This window comes from Tetrao urogallus (genome assembly GCF_951394365.1).
Source record: "Tetrao urogallus genome assembly, contig: scaffold_98, whole genome shotgun sequence".
NCBI classification, from domain to species: Eukaryota; Metazoa; Chordata; class Aves; order Galliformes; family Phasianidae; genus Tetrao; species Tetrao urogallus.
Window position 1 is genome coordinate 1 of NW_027638989.1, and position 19082 is coordinate 19082.

General features: G+C 58.7%; 1 protein-coding gene across 1 annotated transcript; it reads left to right on the plus strand.

Annotated features, from left to right (window-relative positions):
• Nucleotides 1-6535: 6535 nt before the first annotated feature.
• Nucleotides 6536-13112, plus strand: LOC306957591 (serine/threonine-protein phosphatase 4 catalytic subunit B; the record flags this gene model as incomplete). Its single annotated transcript, XM_079551076.1, has 2 exons — nucleotides 6536-6725; nucleotides 12983-13112. Coding segments are annotated over 2 exons (320 nt in total), but the record flags the coding sequence as incomplete, so codon positions are not given.
• Nucleotides 13113-19082: the final 5970 nt, after the last annotated feature.

Sequence of the window (19082 nt, forward strand, 5' to 3'; positions counted from 1 at the left end):
GGCTCTGTGGGGTCCCTATGGGGGCTCTATGGGTCCCTATGGGTCCCTATGCGTCTCAGTGTGTCCCTGTGTGTCCCTATCGTCCCTATGGGTCCCTTTGCGTCCCTATGGGTCCCTGTGGGTCGGTATATGTCTCAGTGTGTCCCTATGGGTCCCTGTGTGTCCCTGTGTGTCCCTGTGTGTCCCTATCGTCCCTATGGGTCCCTATGGGTCCCTGTGCATCTCAGTGGGTCCCTATGTGTTCCTCTGGGTCCCTACATGTCCCCATGCGTCCCTATGGGCCCCCATGTATCCCTATGGGTCGCTATGCATCTCTATGGGTCCCTCTGGGTCCCCAATGTGTCCCAATGTGTCCCAATGTGTCCCAATGTGTCCCTATGGCTCCCTATGGCTCCCTATGGCTCCCTATGGCTCCCTATGCGTCCCCATGCGTCCCTATGTGTCTCAGTGTGTCCTTGTGCGTCCCTATGGGTCCCCATGTATCCCTATGGGTCGCTATGCATCTCTATGGGTCCCTCTGGGTCCCAATGTGTCCCAATGTGTCCCTATGGCTCCCTATGGCTCCCTATGGCTCCCTATGGCTCCCCATGCGTCCCCATGCGTCCCTATGCGTCCCTATAGGTCCCTATCGTTCCTATGTGTCCCTGTGTGTCCCTATGGGTCCCTATGTGTCCCTGCGCATCTCAATGGGTCCCTATGGGTCAGTGTATGTCCCATTGTGTCCCATTGTGTCCCTCTGTGTCCCCATGTGTCCCTGTGTGTCCCTATATGTCCCCATGCGTCCCCATGTGTCCCTATGTTTCCCTATGTGTCCCTATGGGTCCCTATGGGTCAGTATGTATGTCAGTGTGTCCCTATGCGTCCCTATGCGTTGCTATGCGTCCCTATGTCTCCCTATGCATCCCTATGTGTCCCTATATGTCCCCATGCGTCCCCATGCGTCCCCATGTGTCCCTATGGTTCCCTATGTGTCCCCATGTGTCCCTATGTGTCTCAGTGTGTCTCAGTGGGTCCCTATGGCTCCCCATGTGTCCCTATGGCTTCCTATGCGTCCCCATGCGTCCCTATGTGTCTCAGTGTGTCCTTGTGCGTCCCTATGGGTTCCTATGGGCCCCCATGTATCCCTATGGGTCGCTATGCATCTCTATGGGTCCCTCTGGGTCCCAATGTGTCCCAATGTGTCCCAATGTGTCCCTATGGCTCCCTATGGCTCCCTATGGCTCCCTATGGCTCCCTATGCGTCCCCATGCGTCCCTATGTGTCTCAGTGTGTCCTTGTGCGTCCCTATGGGTCCCTATGTATCCCTATGGGTCACTATGCATCTCTATGGGTCCCTCTGGGTCCCTCTGGGTCCCTCTGGGTCCCAATGTGTCCCAATGTGTCCCAATGTGTCCCAATGTGTCCCAATGTGTCCCTATGGCTCCCTATGGCTCCCTATGGCTCCCTATGGCTCCCTATGGCTCCCTATGCGTCCCATGCGTCCCTATGTGTCTCAGTGTGTCCTTGTGCGTCCCTATGGGTCCCTATGTATCCCTATGGGTCACTATGCATCTCTATGGGTCCCTCTGGGTCCCAATGTGTCCCTAGGTGTCCCTAGGTGTCCCTATGTGTCCCTATGGCTCCCTATGGCTCCCCATGCGTCCCCATGCGTCCCTATGCGTCCCTATAGGTCCCTATCGTTCCTATGTGTCCCTGTGTGTCCCTATGGGTCCCTATGTGTCCCTGCGCATCTCAATGGGTCCCTATGGGTCAGTGTATGTCCCATTGTGTCCCTCTGTGTCCCCATGTGTCCCCATGTGTCCCTGTGTGTCCCTATATGTCCCCATGCGTCCCCATGCGTCCCCATGTGTCCCTATGTTTCCCTATGTGTCCCCATGGGTCCCTATGGGTCAGTATGTATGTCAGTGTGTCCCTATGCGTCCCTATGCGTTGCTATGCGTCCCTATGTCTCCCTATGCATCCCTATGTGTCCCTATATGTCCCCATGTGTCCCTATGGTTCCCTATGTGTCCCCATGCGTCCCTATGTGTCCCTATGTGTCTCAGTGGGTCCCTATGGCTCCCCATGTGTCCCTATGGCTCCCCATGTGTCCCTATGTGTCTCAGTGTGTCTCAGTGGGTCCCTATGGCTCCCCATGTGTCCCTATGGCTCCCTATGCGTCCCCATGCGTCCCTATGTGTCTCAGTGTGTCCTTGTGCGTCCCTATGGGTTCCTATGGGCCCCCATGTATCCCTATGGGTCGCTATGCATCTCTATGGGTCCCTCTGGGTCCCAATGTGTCCCAATGTGTCCCTATGGCTCCCTATGGCTCCCTATGGCTCCCCATGCGTCCCTATGCGTCCCTATAGGTCCCTATCGTTCCTATGTGTCCCTGTGTGTCCCTATGGGTCCCTATGTGTCCCTGCGCATCTCAATGGGTCCCTATGGGTCAGTGTATGTCCCATTGTGTCCCATTGTGTCCCTCTGTGTCCCCATGTGTCCCTGTGTGTCCCTATATGTCCCCATGCGTCCCCATGTGTCCCTCTGTGTCCCCATGTGTCCCTATGTGTCTCAGTGTGTCCTTGTGGGTCCCTATGGCTCCCCATGTGTCCCTATGGCTCCCTATGCGTCCCCATGCGTCCCTATGTGTCTCAGTGTGTCCTTGTGCGTCCCTATGGGTCCCTATGTATCCCTATGGGTCACTATGCATCTCTATGGGTCCCTCTGGGTCCCAATGTGTCCCAATGTGTCCCTATGGCTCCCTATGGCTCCCTATGGCTCCCTATGGCTCCCCATGCGTCCCCATGCGTCCCTATGCGTCCCTATAGGTCCCTATCGTTCCTATGTGTCCCTGTGTGTCCCTATGGGTCCCTATGTGTCCCTGCGCATCTCAATGGGTCCCTATGGGTCAGTGTATGTCCCATTGTGTCCCATTGTGTCCCTCTGTGTCCCCATGTGTCCCTGTGTGTCCCTATATGTCCCCATGCGTCCCCATGTGTCCCTATGTTTCCCTATGTGTCCCTATGGGTCCCTATGGGTCAGTATGTATGTCAGTGTGTCCCTATGCGTCCCTATGCGTTGCTATGCGTCCCTATGTCTCCCTATGCATCCCTATGTGTCCCTATATGTCCCCATGCGTCCCCATGCGTCCCCATGTGTCCCTATGGTTCCCTATGTGTCCCCATGTGTCCCTATGTGTCTCAGTGTGTCTCAGTGGGTCCCTATGGCTCCCCATGTGTCCCTATGGCTTCCTATGCGTCCCCATGCGTCCCTATGTGTCTCAGTGTGTCCTTGTGCGTCCCTATGGGTTCCTATGGGCCCCCATGTATCCCTATGGGTCGCTATGCATCTCTATGGGTCCCTCTGGGTCCCAATGTGTCCCAATGTGTCCCAATGTGTCCCTATGGCTCCCTATGGCTCCCTATGGCTCCCTATGGCTCCCTATGCGTCCCCATGCGTCCCTATGTGTCTCAGTGTGTCCTTGTGCGTCCCTATGGGTCCCTATGTATCCCTATGGGTCACTATGCATCTCTATGGGTCCCTCTGGGTCCCTCTGGGTCCCTCTGGGTCCCAATGTGTCCCAATGTGTCCCAATGTGTCCCAATGTGTCCCTATGGCTCCCTATGGCTCCCTATGGCTCCCTATGGCTCCCTATGGCTCCCTATGCGTCCCCATGCGTCCCTATGTGTCTCAGTGTGTCCTTGTGCGTCCCTATGGGTCCCTATGTATCCCTATGGGTCACTATGCATCTCTATGGGTCCCTCTGGGTCCCAATGTGTCCCTAGGTGTCCCTAGGTGTCCCTATGTGTCCCTATGGCTCCCTATGGCTCCCCATGCGTCCCCATGCGTCCCTATGCGTCCCTATAGGTCCCTATCGTTCCTATGTGTCCCTGTGTGTCCCTATGGGTCCCTATGTGTCCCTATGTGTCCCTGCGCATCTCAATGGGTCCCTATGGGTCAGTGTATGTCCCATTGTGTCCCTCTGTGTCCCCATGTGTCCCCATGTGTCCCTGTGTGTCCCTATATGTCCCCATGCGTCCCCATGCGTCCCCATGTGTCCCTATGTTTCCCTATGTGTCCCCATGGGTCCCTATGGGTCAGTATGTATGTCAGTGTGTCCCTATGCGTCCCTATGCGTTGCTATGCGTCCCTATGTCTCCCTATGCATCCCTATGTGTCCCTATATGTCCCCATGTGTCCCTATGGTTCCCTATGTGTCCCCATGCGTCCCTATGTGTCCCTATGTGTCTCAGTGGGTCCCTATGGCTCCCCATGTGTCCCTATGGCTCCCCATGTGTCCCTATGTGTCTCAGTGTGTCTCAGTGGGTCCCTATGGCTCCCCATGTGTCCCTATGGCTCCCTATGCGTCCCCATGCGTCCCTATGTGTCTCAGTGTGTCCTTGTGCGTCCCTATGGGTTCCTATGGGCCCCCATGTATCCCTATGGGTCGCTATGCATCTCTATGGGTCCCTCTGGGTCCCAATGTGTCCCAATGTGTCCCTATGGCTCCCTATGGCTCCCTATGGCTCCCCATGCGTCCCTATGCGTCCCTATAGGTCCCTATCGTTCCTATGTGTCCCTGTGTGTCCCTATGGGTCCCTATGTGTCCCTGCGCATCTCAATGGGTCCCTATGGGTCAGTGTATGTCCCATTGTGTCCCATTGTGTCCCTCTGTGTCCCCATGTGTCCCTGTGTGTCCCTATATGTCCCCATGCGTCCCCATGTGTCCCTCTGTGTCCCCATGTGTCCCTATGTGTCTCAGTGTGTCCTTGTGGGTCCCTATGGCTCCCCATGTGTCCCTATGGCTCCCTATGCGTCCCCATGCGTCCCTATGTGTCTCAGTGTGTCCTTGTGCGTCCCTATGGGTCCCTATGTATCCCTATGGGTCACTATGCATCTCTATGGGTCCCTCTGGGTCCCAATGTGTCCCTAGGTGTCCCTAGGTGTCCCTATGTGTCCCTATGGCTCCCTATGGCTCCCTATGGCTCCCCATGCGTCCCTATGCGTCCCTATAGGTCCCTATCGTTCCTATGTGTCCCTGTGTGTCCCTATGGGTCCCTATGTGTCCCTGCGCATCTCAATGGGTCCCTATGGGTCAGTGTATGTCCCATTGTGTCCCATTGTGTCCCATTGTGTCCCCATGCGTCCCCATGCGTCCCCATGTGTCCCTATATGTCCCTATGCGTCCCCATGTGTCCCTATGGTTCCCTATGGTTCCCTATGGTTCCCTATGGTTCCCTATGGGTCCCTATGGGTCCCTATGGGTCAGTATGTATGTCAGTGTGTCCCTATGCGTCCCTATGCGTTGCTGTGCGTCCCTATGTCTCCCTATGCTTCTCTATGTGTCCCTCTGTGTCCCTATGGCTCCCTCTGTGTCCCCATGCGTCCCCATGTGTCCCTATGTGTCTCAGTGGGTCCCTATGGGTCCCTATGCATCCCTATGGTTCTTATTGGTCCCCATGTGTCCTCACCTGTCCCTCTGTGTCCCTCTGTGTCCCTCTGTGTCCCTCTGTGTCCCTCTGTGTCCCCACGTGTCTCCACGTGTCTCCACGTGTCCCCATGCGTCCCCATGCGTCCCCATGTGTCTCAGTGTGTCCTTGTGGGTCCCTATGGGTCCCTATGGGTCCCTATCTGCCCCTATGGTTCTTATTGGTCCCTACGTGTCCCCATGTGTCCCCATGCGTCCCTATGTGTCTCAGTGCGTCCCTGTGTGTCCCCATGTGTCCCCATGTGTTCCCCATGTGTCCCCATGCGTCCCTATGTGTCTCAGTGTGTCCTTGTGGGTCCCTATGGGTCCCTATGCATCCCTATGGGTCCCTATGGTTCTTATCGGTCCCCACGTGTCACCACGTGTCCCCATGTGTCCCCATGTGTCCCCATGCGTCCCCATGCATCCCTATGTGTCTCAGTGTGTCCTTGTGCGTCCCTATGGGTCCCTATGGGTCCCTGTGCATCCCTATGGGTCCCTATCTGTCCCTATGGTTCTTATTGGTCCCCACGTGTCCCCACGTGTCCCCATGTGTCCCCACGCGTCCCTGTGTCCCCGGTGCCCCCTGATGGCGCTGCTCCCCACAGACACCACCGGCTGGGGGGTTTCCCCCCGTGGGGCCGGCAGTGACAGCGTGTCCCCATGTGTCCCCATGTGTCCCAGTGTGTCCCTATGGGTCCCTATGCATCTCAGTGGGTCTCTATGTGTCCCTATGGCTCCCTATGCGTCCCTATGCGTCCCTATGGGTCCCTATGCGTCCCTATGGTTCTTATTGGTCCCCGTGTGTCCCCGTGTGTCCCCATGTGTCCCTCTGTGTCCCCACATGTCCCCACGTGTCCCCACGTGTCCCCACGTGTCCCTATGTGTCTCAGTGTGTCCTTGTTGGTCCCTATGCGTCCCTATGGGTCCCTATCTGTCCCTATGGTTCTTATTGGTCCCCACGCGTCCCCATGTGTCCCTCTGTGTCCCCATGTGTCCCTATCTGTCCCTATGGCTCCCTATGGCTCCCCGTGCGTCCCCCCGCGTCCCTGTGTGCCCGGTGCCCGCTGACGGCGCTGCTCCCCGCAGACACGACCGGCTGGGGCGTCTCCCCGCGCGGCGCCGGTTACCTGTTTGGCAGCGACGTGGTGGCGCAGTTCAACGCCTCCAACGACATCGACATGATCTGCAGGGCGCACCAGCTGGTCATGGAGGGCTACAAGTGGCACTTCAGCGAGACCGTGCTCACCGTGTGGTCCGCGCCCAACTACTGCTACCGGTGCGCAATATGGGGTGATATGGGGTGATATGGGGCGCTATGGGGTGATATGGGGCACTATGGGGTGATATGGGGCGATATGGGGCGATATGGGGTGATATGGGGCACTATGGGGTGCTATGGGGCTCTATGGGCCGTGCTCACCGTGTGGTCCGCGCCCAACTACTGCTACCGGTGGGCAATATGGGGTGATATGGGGTGATATGGGGCGCTATGGGGTGATATGGGGTGATATGGGGTCACTATGGGGCGATATGGGGTGCTATGGGGTCACTATGGGGTGCTATGGGGTGATATGGGATGCTATGGGGCGATATGGGGTGCTATGGGGTGATATGGAGCGATATGGGGCGCTATGGGGTGATATGGGGTCACTATGGGGTGCTACGGGGTGATATGGGGTCACTATGGGGCGCTATGGGGTGATATGGGGTCACTATGGGGTGCTATGGGGTGATATGGGATGCTATGGGGCGATATGGGGTGCTATGGGGTGATATGGGGCGATATGGGGCGCTATGGGGTGATATGGGGTCACTATGGGGTGCTATGGGGCTCTATGGGCCGTGCTCACCGTGTGGTCCGCACCCAACTACTGCTACCGGTGGGCAATATGGGGAGATATGGGGTGATATGGGGCGCTATGGGGTGATATGGGGTGATATGGGGTCACTATGGGGCGATATGGGGTGATATGGGGTCACTATGGGGTGCTATGAGGCTCTATGGGCCGTGCTCACCGTGTGGTCCGCGCCCAACTACTGCTACCGGTGGGCAATATGGGGAGATATGGGGCGATATGGGGCGATATGGGGTGATATGGGGTGATATGGGGCGCTATGGGGTGATATGGGGCACTATGGGGTGCTATGGGGCTCTATGGGCCGTGCTCACCGTGTGGTCCGCGCCCAACTACTGCTACCGGTGGGCAATATGGGGAGATATGGGGTGATATGGGGCGCTATGGGGTGATATGGGGTGCTATGGGGTGATATGGGGTCACTATGGGGTGCTATGAGGCTCTATGGGCCGTGCTCACCGTGTGGTCCGCGCCCAACTACTGCTACCGGTGGGCAATATGGGGTGATATGGGGCGCTATGGGGTGATATGGGGCACTATGGGGTGATATGGGGCGATATGGGGCGATATGGGGTGATATGGGGTGATATGGGGTGATATGGGGTGCTATGGGGTGATATGGGGTCACTATGGGGTGCTATGGGGCTCTATGGGCCGTGCTCACCGTGTGGTCCGCGCCCAACTACTGCTACCGGTGGGCGCTATGGGGAGATATGGGGTGATATGGGGCGCTATGGGGCGCTATGGGGTGATATGGGGTCACTATGGGGCGATATGGGGTGCTATGGGGTCACTATGGGGTGCTATGGGGCTCTATGGGCCGTGCTCACCGTGTGGTCCGCGCCCAACTACTGCTACCGGTGGGCAATATGGGGAGATATGGGGTGATATGGGGTGATATGGGGTCACTATGGGGCGCTATGGGGTGATATGGGGTGATATGGGGTCACTATGGGGTGCTATGAGGCTCTATGGGCCGTGCTCACCGTGTGGTCCGCGCCCAACTACTGCTACCGGTGGGCAATATGGGGAGATATGGGGCGATATGGGGCGATATGGGGTGATATGGGGCACTATGGGGTGATATGGGGCGATATGGGGCGATATGGGGTGATATGGGGCACTATGGGGTGCTATGGGGCTCTATGGGCCGTGCTCACCGTGTGGTCCGCGCCCAACTACTGCTACCGGTGGGCAATATGGGGTGATATGGGGTGATATGGGGCGCTATGGGGCGCTATGGGGTGATATGGGGTGATATGGGGTCACTATGGGGCGATATGGGGTGCTATGGGGTCACTATGGGGTGCTATGGGGTGATATGGGATGCTATGGGGCGATATGGGGTGCTATGGGGTGATATGGAGCGATATGGGGCGCTATGGGGTGATATGGGGTCACTATGGGGTGCTACGGGGTGATATGGGGTCACTATGGGGCGCTATGGGGTGATATGGGGTCACTATGGGGTGCTATGGGGTGATATGGGATGCTATGGGGCGATATGGGGTGCTATGGGGTGATATGGGGCGATATGGGGCGCTATGGGGTGATATGGGGTCACTATGGGGTGCTATGGGGCTCTATGGGCCGTGCTCACCGTGTGGTCCGCACCCAACTACTGCTACCGGTGGGCAATATGGGGAGATATGGGGTGATATGGGGCGCTATGGGGTGATATGGGGTGATATGGGGTCACTATGGGGCGATATGGGGTGATATGGGGTCACTATGGGGTGCTATGAGGCTCTATGGGCCGTGCTCACCGTGTGGTCCGCGCCCAACTACTGCTACCGGTGGGCAATATGGGGAGATATGGGGCGATATGGGGCGATATGGGGTGATATGGGGTGATATGGGGCGCTATGGGGTGATATGGGGCACTATGGGGTGCTATGGGGCTCTATGGGCCGTGCTCACCGTGTGGTCCGCGCCCAACTACTGCTACCGGTGGGCAATATGGGGAGATATGGGGCGCTATGGGGCGATATGGGGTGATATGGGGTGATATGGGGTCACTATGGGGCGATATGGGGTGATATGGGGTGCTATGGGGTCACTATGGGGTGCTATGGGGCTCTATGGGCCGTGCTCACCGTGTGGTCCGCGCCCAACTACTGCTACCGGTGGGCAATATGGGGTGATATGGGGCGCTATGGGGCGCTATGGGGCGCTATGGGGTGATATGGGGTGCTATGGGGTCACTATGGGGTGCTATGGGGTGATATGGGATGCTATGGGGCGATATGGGGTGCTATGGGGTGATATGGAGCGATATGGGGCGCTATGGGGTGATATGGGGTCACTATGGGGTGCTACGGGGTGATATGGGGTCACTATGGGGCGCTATGGGGTGATATGGGGTCACTATGGGGTGCTATGGGGTGATATGGGATGCTATGGGGCGATATGGGGTGCTATGGGGTGATATGGGGCGATATGGGGCGCTATGGGGTGATATGGGGTCACTATGGGGTGCTATGGGGCTCTATGGGCCGTGCTCACCGTGTGGTCCGCACCCAACTACTGCTACCGGTGGGTGCTGTGGGTGGTATGGGGCGCTAGGGGGCGCTATGGGGCGATATGGGGCGATATGGGGCACTATGGGGTGCTATGGAGCGATATGGGGCGATATGGGGTGATATGGGGTGCTATGGGGTGCTATGGGGTCACTATGGGGTGCTATGAGGCTCTATGGGCTGTGCTCACCGTGTGGTCTGCGCCCAACTACTGCTACCGGTGGGTGCTGTGGGTGGTATGGGGCGCTATGGGGTGCTAGGGGGCGCTATGGGGTGCTATGGGGTGCTATGGGGCGCTATGGGGCGATATGGGGCACTATGGGGTGATATGGGGCGATATGGGGCGATATGGGGTGATATGGGGCACTATGGGGTGATATGGGGCGATATGGGGCGATATGGGGTGATATGGGGTCACTATGGGGTGCTATGGGGCGCTATGGGGCGATATGGGGCACTATGGGGTGATATGGGGCGATATGGGGCGATATGGGGTGATATGGGGCACTATGGGGTGATATGGGGCGATATGGGGCGATATGGGGTGATATGGGGCACTATGGGGTGCTATGGGGCTCTATGGGCCGTGCTCACCGTGTGGTCCGCGCCCAACTACTGCTACCGGTGGGCAATATGGGGTGATATGGGGTGATATGGGGCGCTATGGGGTGATATGGGGTGATATGGGGTCACTATGGGGCGATATGGGGTGCTATGGGGTCACTATGGGGTGCTATGGGGTGATATGGGATGCTATGGGGCGATATGGGGTGCTATGGGGTGATATGGAGCGATATGGGGCGCTATGGGGTGATATGGGGTCACTATGGGGTGCTACGGGGTGATATGGGGTCACTATGGGGCGCTATGGGGTGATATGGGGTCACTATGGGGTGCTATGGGGTGATATGGGATGCTATGGGGCGATATGGGGTGCTATGGGGTGATATGGGGCGATATGGGGCGCTATGGGGTGATATGGGGTCACTATGGGGTGCTATGGGGCTCTATGGGCCGTGCTCACCGTGTGGTCCGCACCCAACTACTGCTACCGGTGGGCAATATGGGGAGATATGGGGTGATATGGGGCGCTATGGGGTGATATGGGGTGATATGGGGTCACTATGGGGCGATATGGGGTGATATGGGGTCACTATGGGGTGCTATGAGGCTCTATGGGCCGTGCTCACCGTGTGGTCCGCGCCCAACTACTGCTACCGGTGGGCAATATGGGGAGATATGGGGCGATATGGGGCGATATGGGGTGATATGGGGTGATATGGGGCGCTATGGGGTGATATGGGGCACTATGGGGTGCTATGGGGCTCTATGGGCCGTGCTCACCGTGTGGTCCGCGCCCAACTACTGCTACCGGTGGGCAATATGGGGAGATATGGGGCGCTATGGGGCGATATGGGGTGATATGGGGTGATATGGGGTCACTATGGGGCGATATGGGGTGATATGGGGTGCTATGGGGTCACTATGGGGTGCTATGGGGCTCTATGGGCCGTGCTCACCGTGTGGTCCGCGCCCAACTACTGCTACCGGTGGGCAATATGGGGTGATATGGGGCGCTATGGGGCGCTATGGGGCGCTATGGGGTGATATGGGGTGCTATGGGGTCACTATGGGGTGCTATGGGGTGATATGGGATGCTATGGGGCGATATGGGGTGCTATGGGGTGATATGGAGCGATATGGGGCGCTATGGGGTGATATGGGGTCACTATGGGGTGCTACGGGGTGATATGGGGTCACTATGGGGCGCTATGGGGTGATATGGGGTCACTATGGGGTGCTATGGGGTGATATGGGATGCTATGGGGCGATATGGGGTGCTATGGGGTGATATGGGGCGATATGGGGCGCTATGGGGTGATATGGGGTCACTATGGGGTGCTATGGGGCTCTATGGGCCGTGCTCACCGTGTGGTCCGCACCCAACTACTGCTACCGGTGGGTGCTGTGGGTGGTATGGGGCGCTAGGGGGCGCTATGGGGCGATATGGGGCGATATGGGGCACTATGGGGTGCTATGGAGCGATATGGGGCGATATGGGGTGATATGGGGTGCTATGGGGTGCTATGGGGTCACTATGGGGTGCTATGAGGCTCTATGGGCTGTGCTCACCGTGTGGTCTGCGCCCAACTACTGCTACCGGTGGGTGCTGTGGGTGGTATGGGGCGCTATGGGGTGCTAGGGGGCGCTATGGGGTGCTATGGGGTGCTATGGGGCGCTATGGGGCGATATGGGGCGATATGGGGCGATATGCGGTGCTATGGGGTGATATGGGGTCACTATGGGGTGCTATGGGGCTCTATGGGCCGTGCTCACCATGTGGTCCACACCCAACTACTGCTGCCGGTGGGCGCTATGGGGCACTATGGGGCCATATGGGGTGATATGGGGTGATATGGGGCGCTATGGGGCGCTATGGGGTGCTATGGGGTCACTATGGGGTGCTATGGGGCTCTATGGGCCGTGCTCACCATGTGGTCCGCGCCCAACTACTGCTACCGGTGGGTGCTGTGGGGTGATATGGGGCAATATGGGGTGATATGGGGCGCTGTGGGGTGATATGGGGCGCTATGGGGCACTATGGGGTGCTGTGGGGTGCAGTGGGGTCACTATGGGGCTCTATGGGTTGCTGTGGGGTCACTATGGGATGTTGTGGGGTCGCTATCGGGCTCTATGGGGCGCGATGGGGTCACTATGGGGTGCTGTGGGGTCACTATGGGGCTCTATGGGAGTCTGTGGGTCCCTATGGGTCTCTATGGGGTCTCTTTGGGTCCCTATGGGTCCCTGTGGGTCCTTATGTGTCGCTATGGGGCGGCGCTGTGGGGCAGGTGTGCTAATGTGGCGGCCATCTTGGATCCCTGTGTGTCCCTAAGGGCTCCCTATGGGGTCCCTATGGGTCTCTGTGGGTCCCTATGGGTCCCTATGGGTCTCTTTTGGTCCCTATGGGTCCCTATGGTTCCCTATGGATCCCTATGGGTCCCTATGGGGTCTCTCTTGGTCCCTGTGGGTCCCAGTGGGTCCGTATGGGGTCTCTATGGGTCTCTATGGGTTTCTTTTGGTCCCTATGGGTCCATGTGGGTCCCTATGGGGTCCCTATGGGTCCTTATGTGTCGCTATGGGGCGGCGCTGTGGGGCAGGTGCGGGAACGTGGCGGCCATCTTGGAGCTGGACGAGCACCTGCAGAAGGAGTTCATCATCTTCGAGGCGGCGCCGCAGGAGACGCGCGGGATCCCCTCCAAGAAGCCGGTGGCCGATTACTTCCTGTGACACGCGTGTGCTTGCCGTGTGCTTGCCGTGTGCTTGGCGTGTGCTCGCGCCGGGCCCGGCTGGGAGCTGGCGGGGTGGCGGGGTGGCGCCGGGGGGGGTCCTGAAAGGGTCCCCGGTGGGTCATTGGCGTGTCGTTCACGTGTCGTTCACGTGTTGCTAGCGTGTCCTTGGCGTGTTCCTCACGTGTCGCTGATGTGGCCTTGGCGTGTTCCTGACGCGTCATCGGGGGCTCCCCGAAGCGTCCCCATGGGTCCCCAAAGGGTCACTGGCGTGTCACTGACATGTCACTAACATGTCACTAGCGTGTCCTTGACATGTTCCTGACGTGTCACTGATATGGCCTTGGCATGTGACTAACGTGTCCTCGTCTTGTCTGTAACGTGTCCTTGGCATGTCACTAACATGTCCTTAGTGTGTCCTCATCTTGTCTGTAACATGTCCTTGGCATGTCACTAACATGTCCTTGGCATGTCACTAACATGTCTTTATCGTGTCCTCATCTTGTCTGTAACATGTCCTTGGCATGTCACTAACATGTCCTTGGCGTGTCACTAACATGTCCTTAGCGTGTCCTCATCTTGTCTGTAACATGTCCTTGGCATGTCACTAACATGTCCTTGGCATGTCACTAGCATGTCCTTAACGTGTCCTTTACGTGTCCTTGTCATGTCAGTAACATGTCCATGACGTGTTCCTAACGTGTCCTTGGCGTGTCACTCACATGTCCCTAACGTGTCCCTGCCGTGTCGTTAACGTGTTCCTGCCGTGTCCCTGCCGTGTCCTTGTCGTGTCACTCACATGTCCTTCACGTGACCCACACGGACACCCCATGACCTGGAGGGACCCCATGACCTGTTGGGGTCGCCCCGTGACCTTTGACCTTTGGAGACACCGCCGCCCCCCCGCCCCCTCCTTCTCCCCCCCCCCCATTGCGCGGTTTTGGGTCTTTTTGGGGGGCAAACGGGCGAATTTTGGGATTCCTTCGCTGTATTTTCTCGTTTTTTTGTTACTTTCGGGTTCTGCCGATTCCGCTCCTTTTAGATAAAAAACCGACATGTGAAAAAGGAACCAAAGCGACTCAAAAAAGCCATGGGGGGGGAATGGGGCTCTGTGGGGTCTCTATGGAGTCCTATGGGGCTCTATGGGGTCCTATGGCATCTGTGGGGTCTGTGGGGGGATCTGTGGGGTCCTATGGGGTCTCTATGGGGTCCTGTGGGTCACTATGGGGTCTCTATGGGGCACTGTGGGGCCCTGTGGGGTCTGTGGGTCACTGTGGGGTCTCTATGGAGTCCTATGGGGTCCTATGGCATATGTGGGGTCTGTGGGGGGCTCTGTGGGGTCTGTGGGGTCTCTATGGAGTGCTATGGGGCTCTATGGGGTCACTATGGGGTCTTTATGGGGCACTATGGGGTCTCTGGGGGGATCTGTGGGTTCCTATGGGGCTCTGTGGGGTCTCTGTGGAGTCCTATGGGGCTCTATGGGGTCCTATGGCATATGTGGGGTCTGTGGGGGGCTCTGTGGGGTCTGTGGGGTCTCTATGGAGTGCTATGGGGCTCTATGGGGTCACTATGGGGTCTTTATGGGGCACTATGGGGTCTCTGGGGGGATCTGTGGGTTCCTATGGGGCTCTGTGGGGTCTCTGTGGAGTCCTATGGGGCTCTATGGGGTCCTATGGCATCTGTGGGGTCTGTGGGGGGATCTGTGGGGTCACTATGGGGTCTCTATGGGGCACTGTGGGGCCCTGTGGGGTCTGTAGGTCACTGTGGGGTCTCTATGGAGTCCTATGGGGTCCTATGGCATCTGTGGGGTCTGTGGGGGAATCTGTGGGGCCCTGTGGGGTCTGTGGGGTCTCTATGGAGTCCTATGGGGCTCTATGGGGTCCTATGGCATATGTGGGGTCTGTGGGGGGCTCTGTGGGGCCCTGTGGGGTCTGTGGGGTCTCTATGGAGTCCTATGGGGCTCTATGGGGTCACTGTGGGGTCTTTATGGGGCACTATGGGGTCTCTGGGGGGATCTGTGGGTTCCTATGGGGCTCTGTGGGGTCTCTGTGGAGTCCTATGGGGCTCTATGGGGTCCTATGGGATCTATGGGGTCTGTGGGGGGATCTGTGGGGTCACTATGGGGTCTCTATGGGGCACTGTGGGGCCCTGTGGGGTCTGTAGGTCACTGTGGGGTCTCTATGGAGTCCTATGGGGTCCTATGGCATCTGTGGGGTCTGTGGGGGAATCTGTGGGGCCCTGTGGGGTCTGTGGGGTCTCTATGGAGTCCTATGGGGCTCTATGGGGTCCTATGGCATATGTGGGGTCTGTGGGGGGCTCTGTGGGGTCTGTGGGGTCTCTATGGAGTGCTATGGGGCTCTATGGGGTCACTATGGGGTCTTTATGGGGCACTATGGGGTCTCTGGGGGGATCTGTGGGTTCCTATGGGGCTCTGTGGGGTCTCTGTGGAGTCCTATGGGGCTCTATGGGGTCCTATGGGATCTATGGGGTCTGTGGGGGGATCTGTGGGGTCACTATGGGGTCTCTATGGGGCACTGTGGGGCCCTGTGGGGTCTGTGGGTCACTGTGGGGTCTCTATGGAGTCCTATGGGTCCTATGGGATCTGTGGGGTCTGTGGGGGGATCTGTGGGTCCCTGTGGGTCCCTGTGGGGTCTGTGGGGTCTCTATGGAGTCCTATGGGGCTCTATGGGGTCCTATGGCATATGTGGGGTCTGTGGGGGGCTCTGTGGGGCCCTGTGGGGTCTGTGGGGTCTCTATGGAGTCCTATGGGGCTCTATGGGGTCACTGTGGGGTCTTTATGGGGCACTATGGGGTCTCTGGGGGATCTGTGGGTTCCTATGGGGCTCTGTGGGGTCTCTGTGGGTTCCTATGGGGCTCTATGGGGTCCTATGGGATCTGTGGGATCTGTGGGGGGATCTGTGGGGTCACTATGGGGTCTCTATGGGGCACAGTGGGGTTTTGTGGGTCTCTATGGGGTCTCTGGGGGGATCTGTGGGGTCCTACGGGGCTCTATGGGTTCTCTATGGGGCACAGTGGGGTCCTGTGGGTCACTGTGGGGTCTCTGTGGGGTCCTGTGAGGCTCTATGGGGTCCTAAGGGGCTCTATGGGGTCTCTGGGGGGGATCTATGGGGTCACTCTGGGGTCTCTATGGGGCACTGTGGGGCCCTGTGGGGTCTTGTGGGTCACTGTGGGGTCTCTATGGAGTCCTATGGGGCTCTATGGGGGCACTATGGGGTCTCTGGGAGGATCTGTAGGGTCCTGTGGGTCACTATGGGGTCTCTGTGGGTTCCTGTGGGGTCTCTGTGGGGTCCTGTGGGGCTCTATGGGGTCACTATGGGATCTATGGGGTCTCTGGGGTGATCTATGGGGTCCCAAGGGGCTCTATGGGGTCCCGTGGGTCACTATGGGGTCTCTGAAGGTCTCTGTGGGCCCTATGGGTTCCTATGGGGCACCTATCGGTCTCTACGGGGTCCCTGAGGTCCCTATAGGGTCACACACATCCCTATGGGGTCCCTGAGGTCCCTGTGGGGCCACTGAGGTCTCTTTAGGGTCACCCACATCCCTATGGTGTCCCTGAGGTCCCTATGGGGTCGCTGAGGTCCCTATAGGGTCACACATGTCCCTTTGGGGTCCCTGAGGTCCCTATGGGGTCCCTGAGGTCCCTGTGGGGTCGCTGAGGTCCCTATAGGGTCACACATGTCCCTATGGGGTCACTGAGGTCCCTGTGGGGTCACCCACATCCCTGTGGGGTCACTGAGGTCCCTATGGGGTCACAGACATCCCTATGGGGTCAGATACATCCCTGTGGGGTCACACACATCCCTATGGGGTCACATACATCCCTATGGGGTCACTGAATTCCCTATGGGGTCCCTGAGGTCCCTGTGGGGTCCCTGAGGTCTCTTTGGGGTCACATACCTCCCTGTGGGGTCCCTGAGGTCCCTGTGGGGTCGCTGAGGTCCCTATGGGGTCACTGAAGTCCCTATGGGGTCACTGAGGTCCCTATAGGGTCACTGAAGTCCCTATGGGGTCACTGAGGTCCCTGAGGTCCCTATGGGATCACTGAGGTCCTTATAGGGTCACACACCTCCCTGTGGGGTCCCTGAGGTCCCTGTGGGGTCCCTGAGGTCCCTATAGGGTCACACATGTCCCTTTGGGGTCACTGATGTCCCTATGGGGTCACTGAGGTCCCTTTGGGGTCACTGAGGTCCCTATGGGGTCGCTGAGGTCCATATAGGGTCACACACGTCCCTATGGGGTCGCTGAGGTCCCTCTGGGGTCACTGAGGTCCCTGAGGTCCCTGTGGGGTCCCTGAGGTCCCTATGGGGTCACACACATCCCTATGGGGTCACTGTGGTGCTGATGGGGTCCCTGAGGTCCCTGTGGGGTCCCTGAGGTCCCTATAGGGTCACACATGTCCCTATGGGGTCACTGAGGTCCCTATGGGGTCCCACACCTCCCTATGGGGTCCCTGAGGTCCCTGTGGGGTCACTGAGGTCCCTATGGGGTCACACATGTCCGTATGGGGTCCCTGAGGTCCCTGTGGGGTCGCTGAGGTCCCTGTGGGGTCCCTGAGGTCCCTATAGGGTCACACATGTCCCTATGGGGTCACTGATGTGCCTATGGGGTCCCTGAGGTCCCTTTGGGGTCACTGTGGTCCCTATAGGGTCACACATGTTCCTATGGGTTCCCTGAGGTCCCTATGGGGTCCCTGAGGTCCCTGTGGGGTCACTGAGGTCCCTATGGGGTCACACATGTTCCTATGGGGTCCCTGAGGTCCCTGTGGGGTCGCTGAGGTCCCTATAGGGTCACACATGTTCCTATGGGTTCCCTGAGGTCCCTATGGGGTCCCTGAGGTCCCTGTGGGGTCACTGAGGTCCCTGTGGGGTCACTGAGGTCCCTATGGGGTCACACATGTTCCTATGGGGTCCCTGAGGTCCCTGAGGTCCCTGTGGGGTCGCTGAGGTCCCTATAGGGTCACACATGTTCCTATGGGTTCCCTGAGGTCCCTATGGGGTCCCTGAGGTCCCTGTGGGGTCACTGAAAGCGTTAAGGCCGCAGCTCCGCACCGCCGGCAGCCGCGGCGCCGCCTCGGCCGAGCAGAAAGACTCCATCCCCCAGAAGCCTCCGCGTTTCCGCTCCGGAGCGAGGCTGCGGCGGCCGCCGGATGTCGGGACGCTGCCGTCGTTTCCGTTTCCGCTCGGCCGGGCGGAGCGCGATCCCGGGCGCCTGGCGCTCGGCGTCCCAGTAAGGCTCCGGCGGTCGGCGCTCGGCTTCGGGGCGGCGCTGGAAACATCGGCACCGTTTTGTCGGCCGCCATCTGCGATAAAAGCAGGTTTGATTCGCGATCCGGTGGCGGCGTCCCGCAGGCCGCAGCGCCCCGACGGCCGCGCCGTGCGACTCTGTGGGTCTCTATGGGTCTCTATGGGTCTCTGTGGGATCGGCGGGGTTCTGTAAGTCTCTGTGGGGTTCTGTGGGGCGCCGCGGGGTTCTGTGGGCTGCAGGAAGCCCCCAGAAGGGGGGATTTGAGCCCAGACCCGCATGGCGACGCGCTCGTCAGGCAGCACGCAGCCCAGCGCCCGGCCCGCGTTGTCCCTATGGGGTCTGTGGGGCTCTGTAGGTCTCTGTGGGTCTCTATGGGGTTCTATGGGTCTCTATGGGATTGTGTGGGTCCCCACAGGGCACTGTGGGTCTCTATGGGGCACTGTGGGTCTCTATGAGTCTCTATGGGGCCCTATAGGGCTCTATGGCTCTCTATGGGTTTTGTAAAGTTCTGTGGGGTCTCTATGGGCCTCTGTGGGGTCTCTATGGGCCTCTGTGGGGTCTCTATGGGGTTCTGTTGGTGCCTATGGCTCTCTACGGGTCTCTGTGGGGTTCTATGGGTCTCTGTGGGACTCTGTGACTCTCTATGGGTTTGTGTGGGTCCCTATGGGGCACTGTGGGTCTCTATGGGGCCCTATAGGGCTCTATG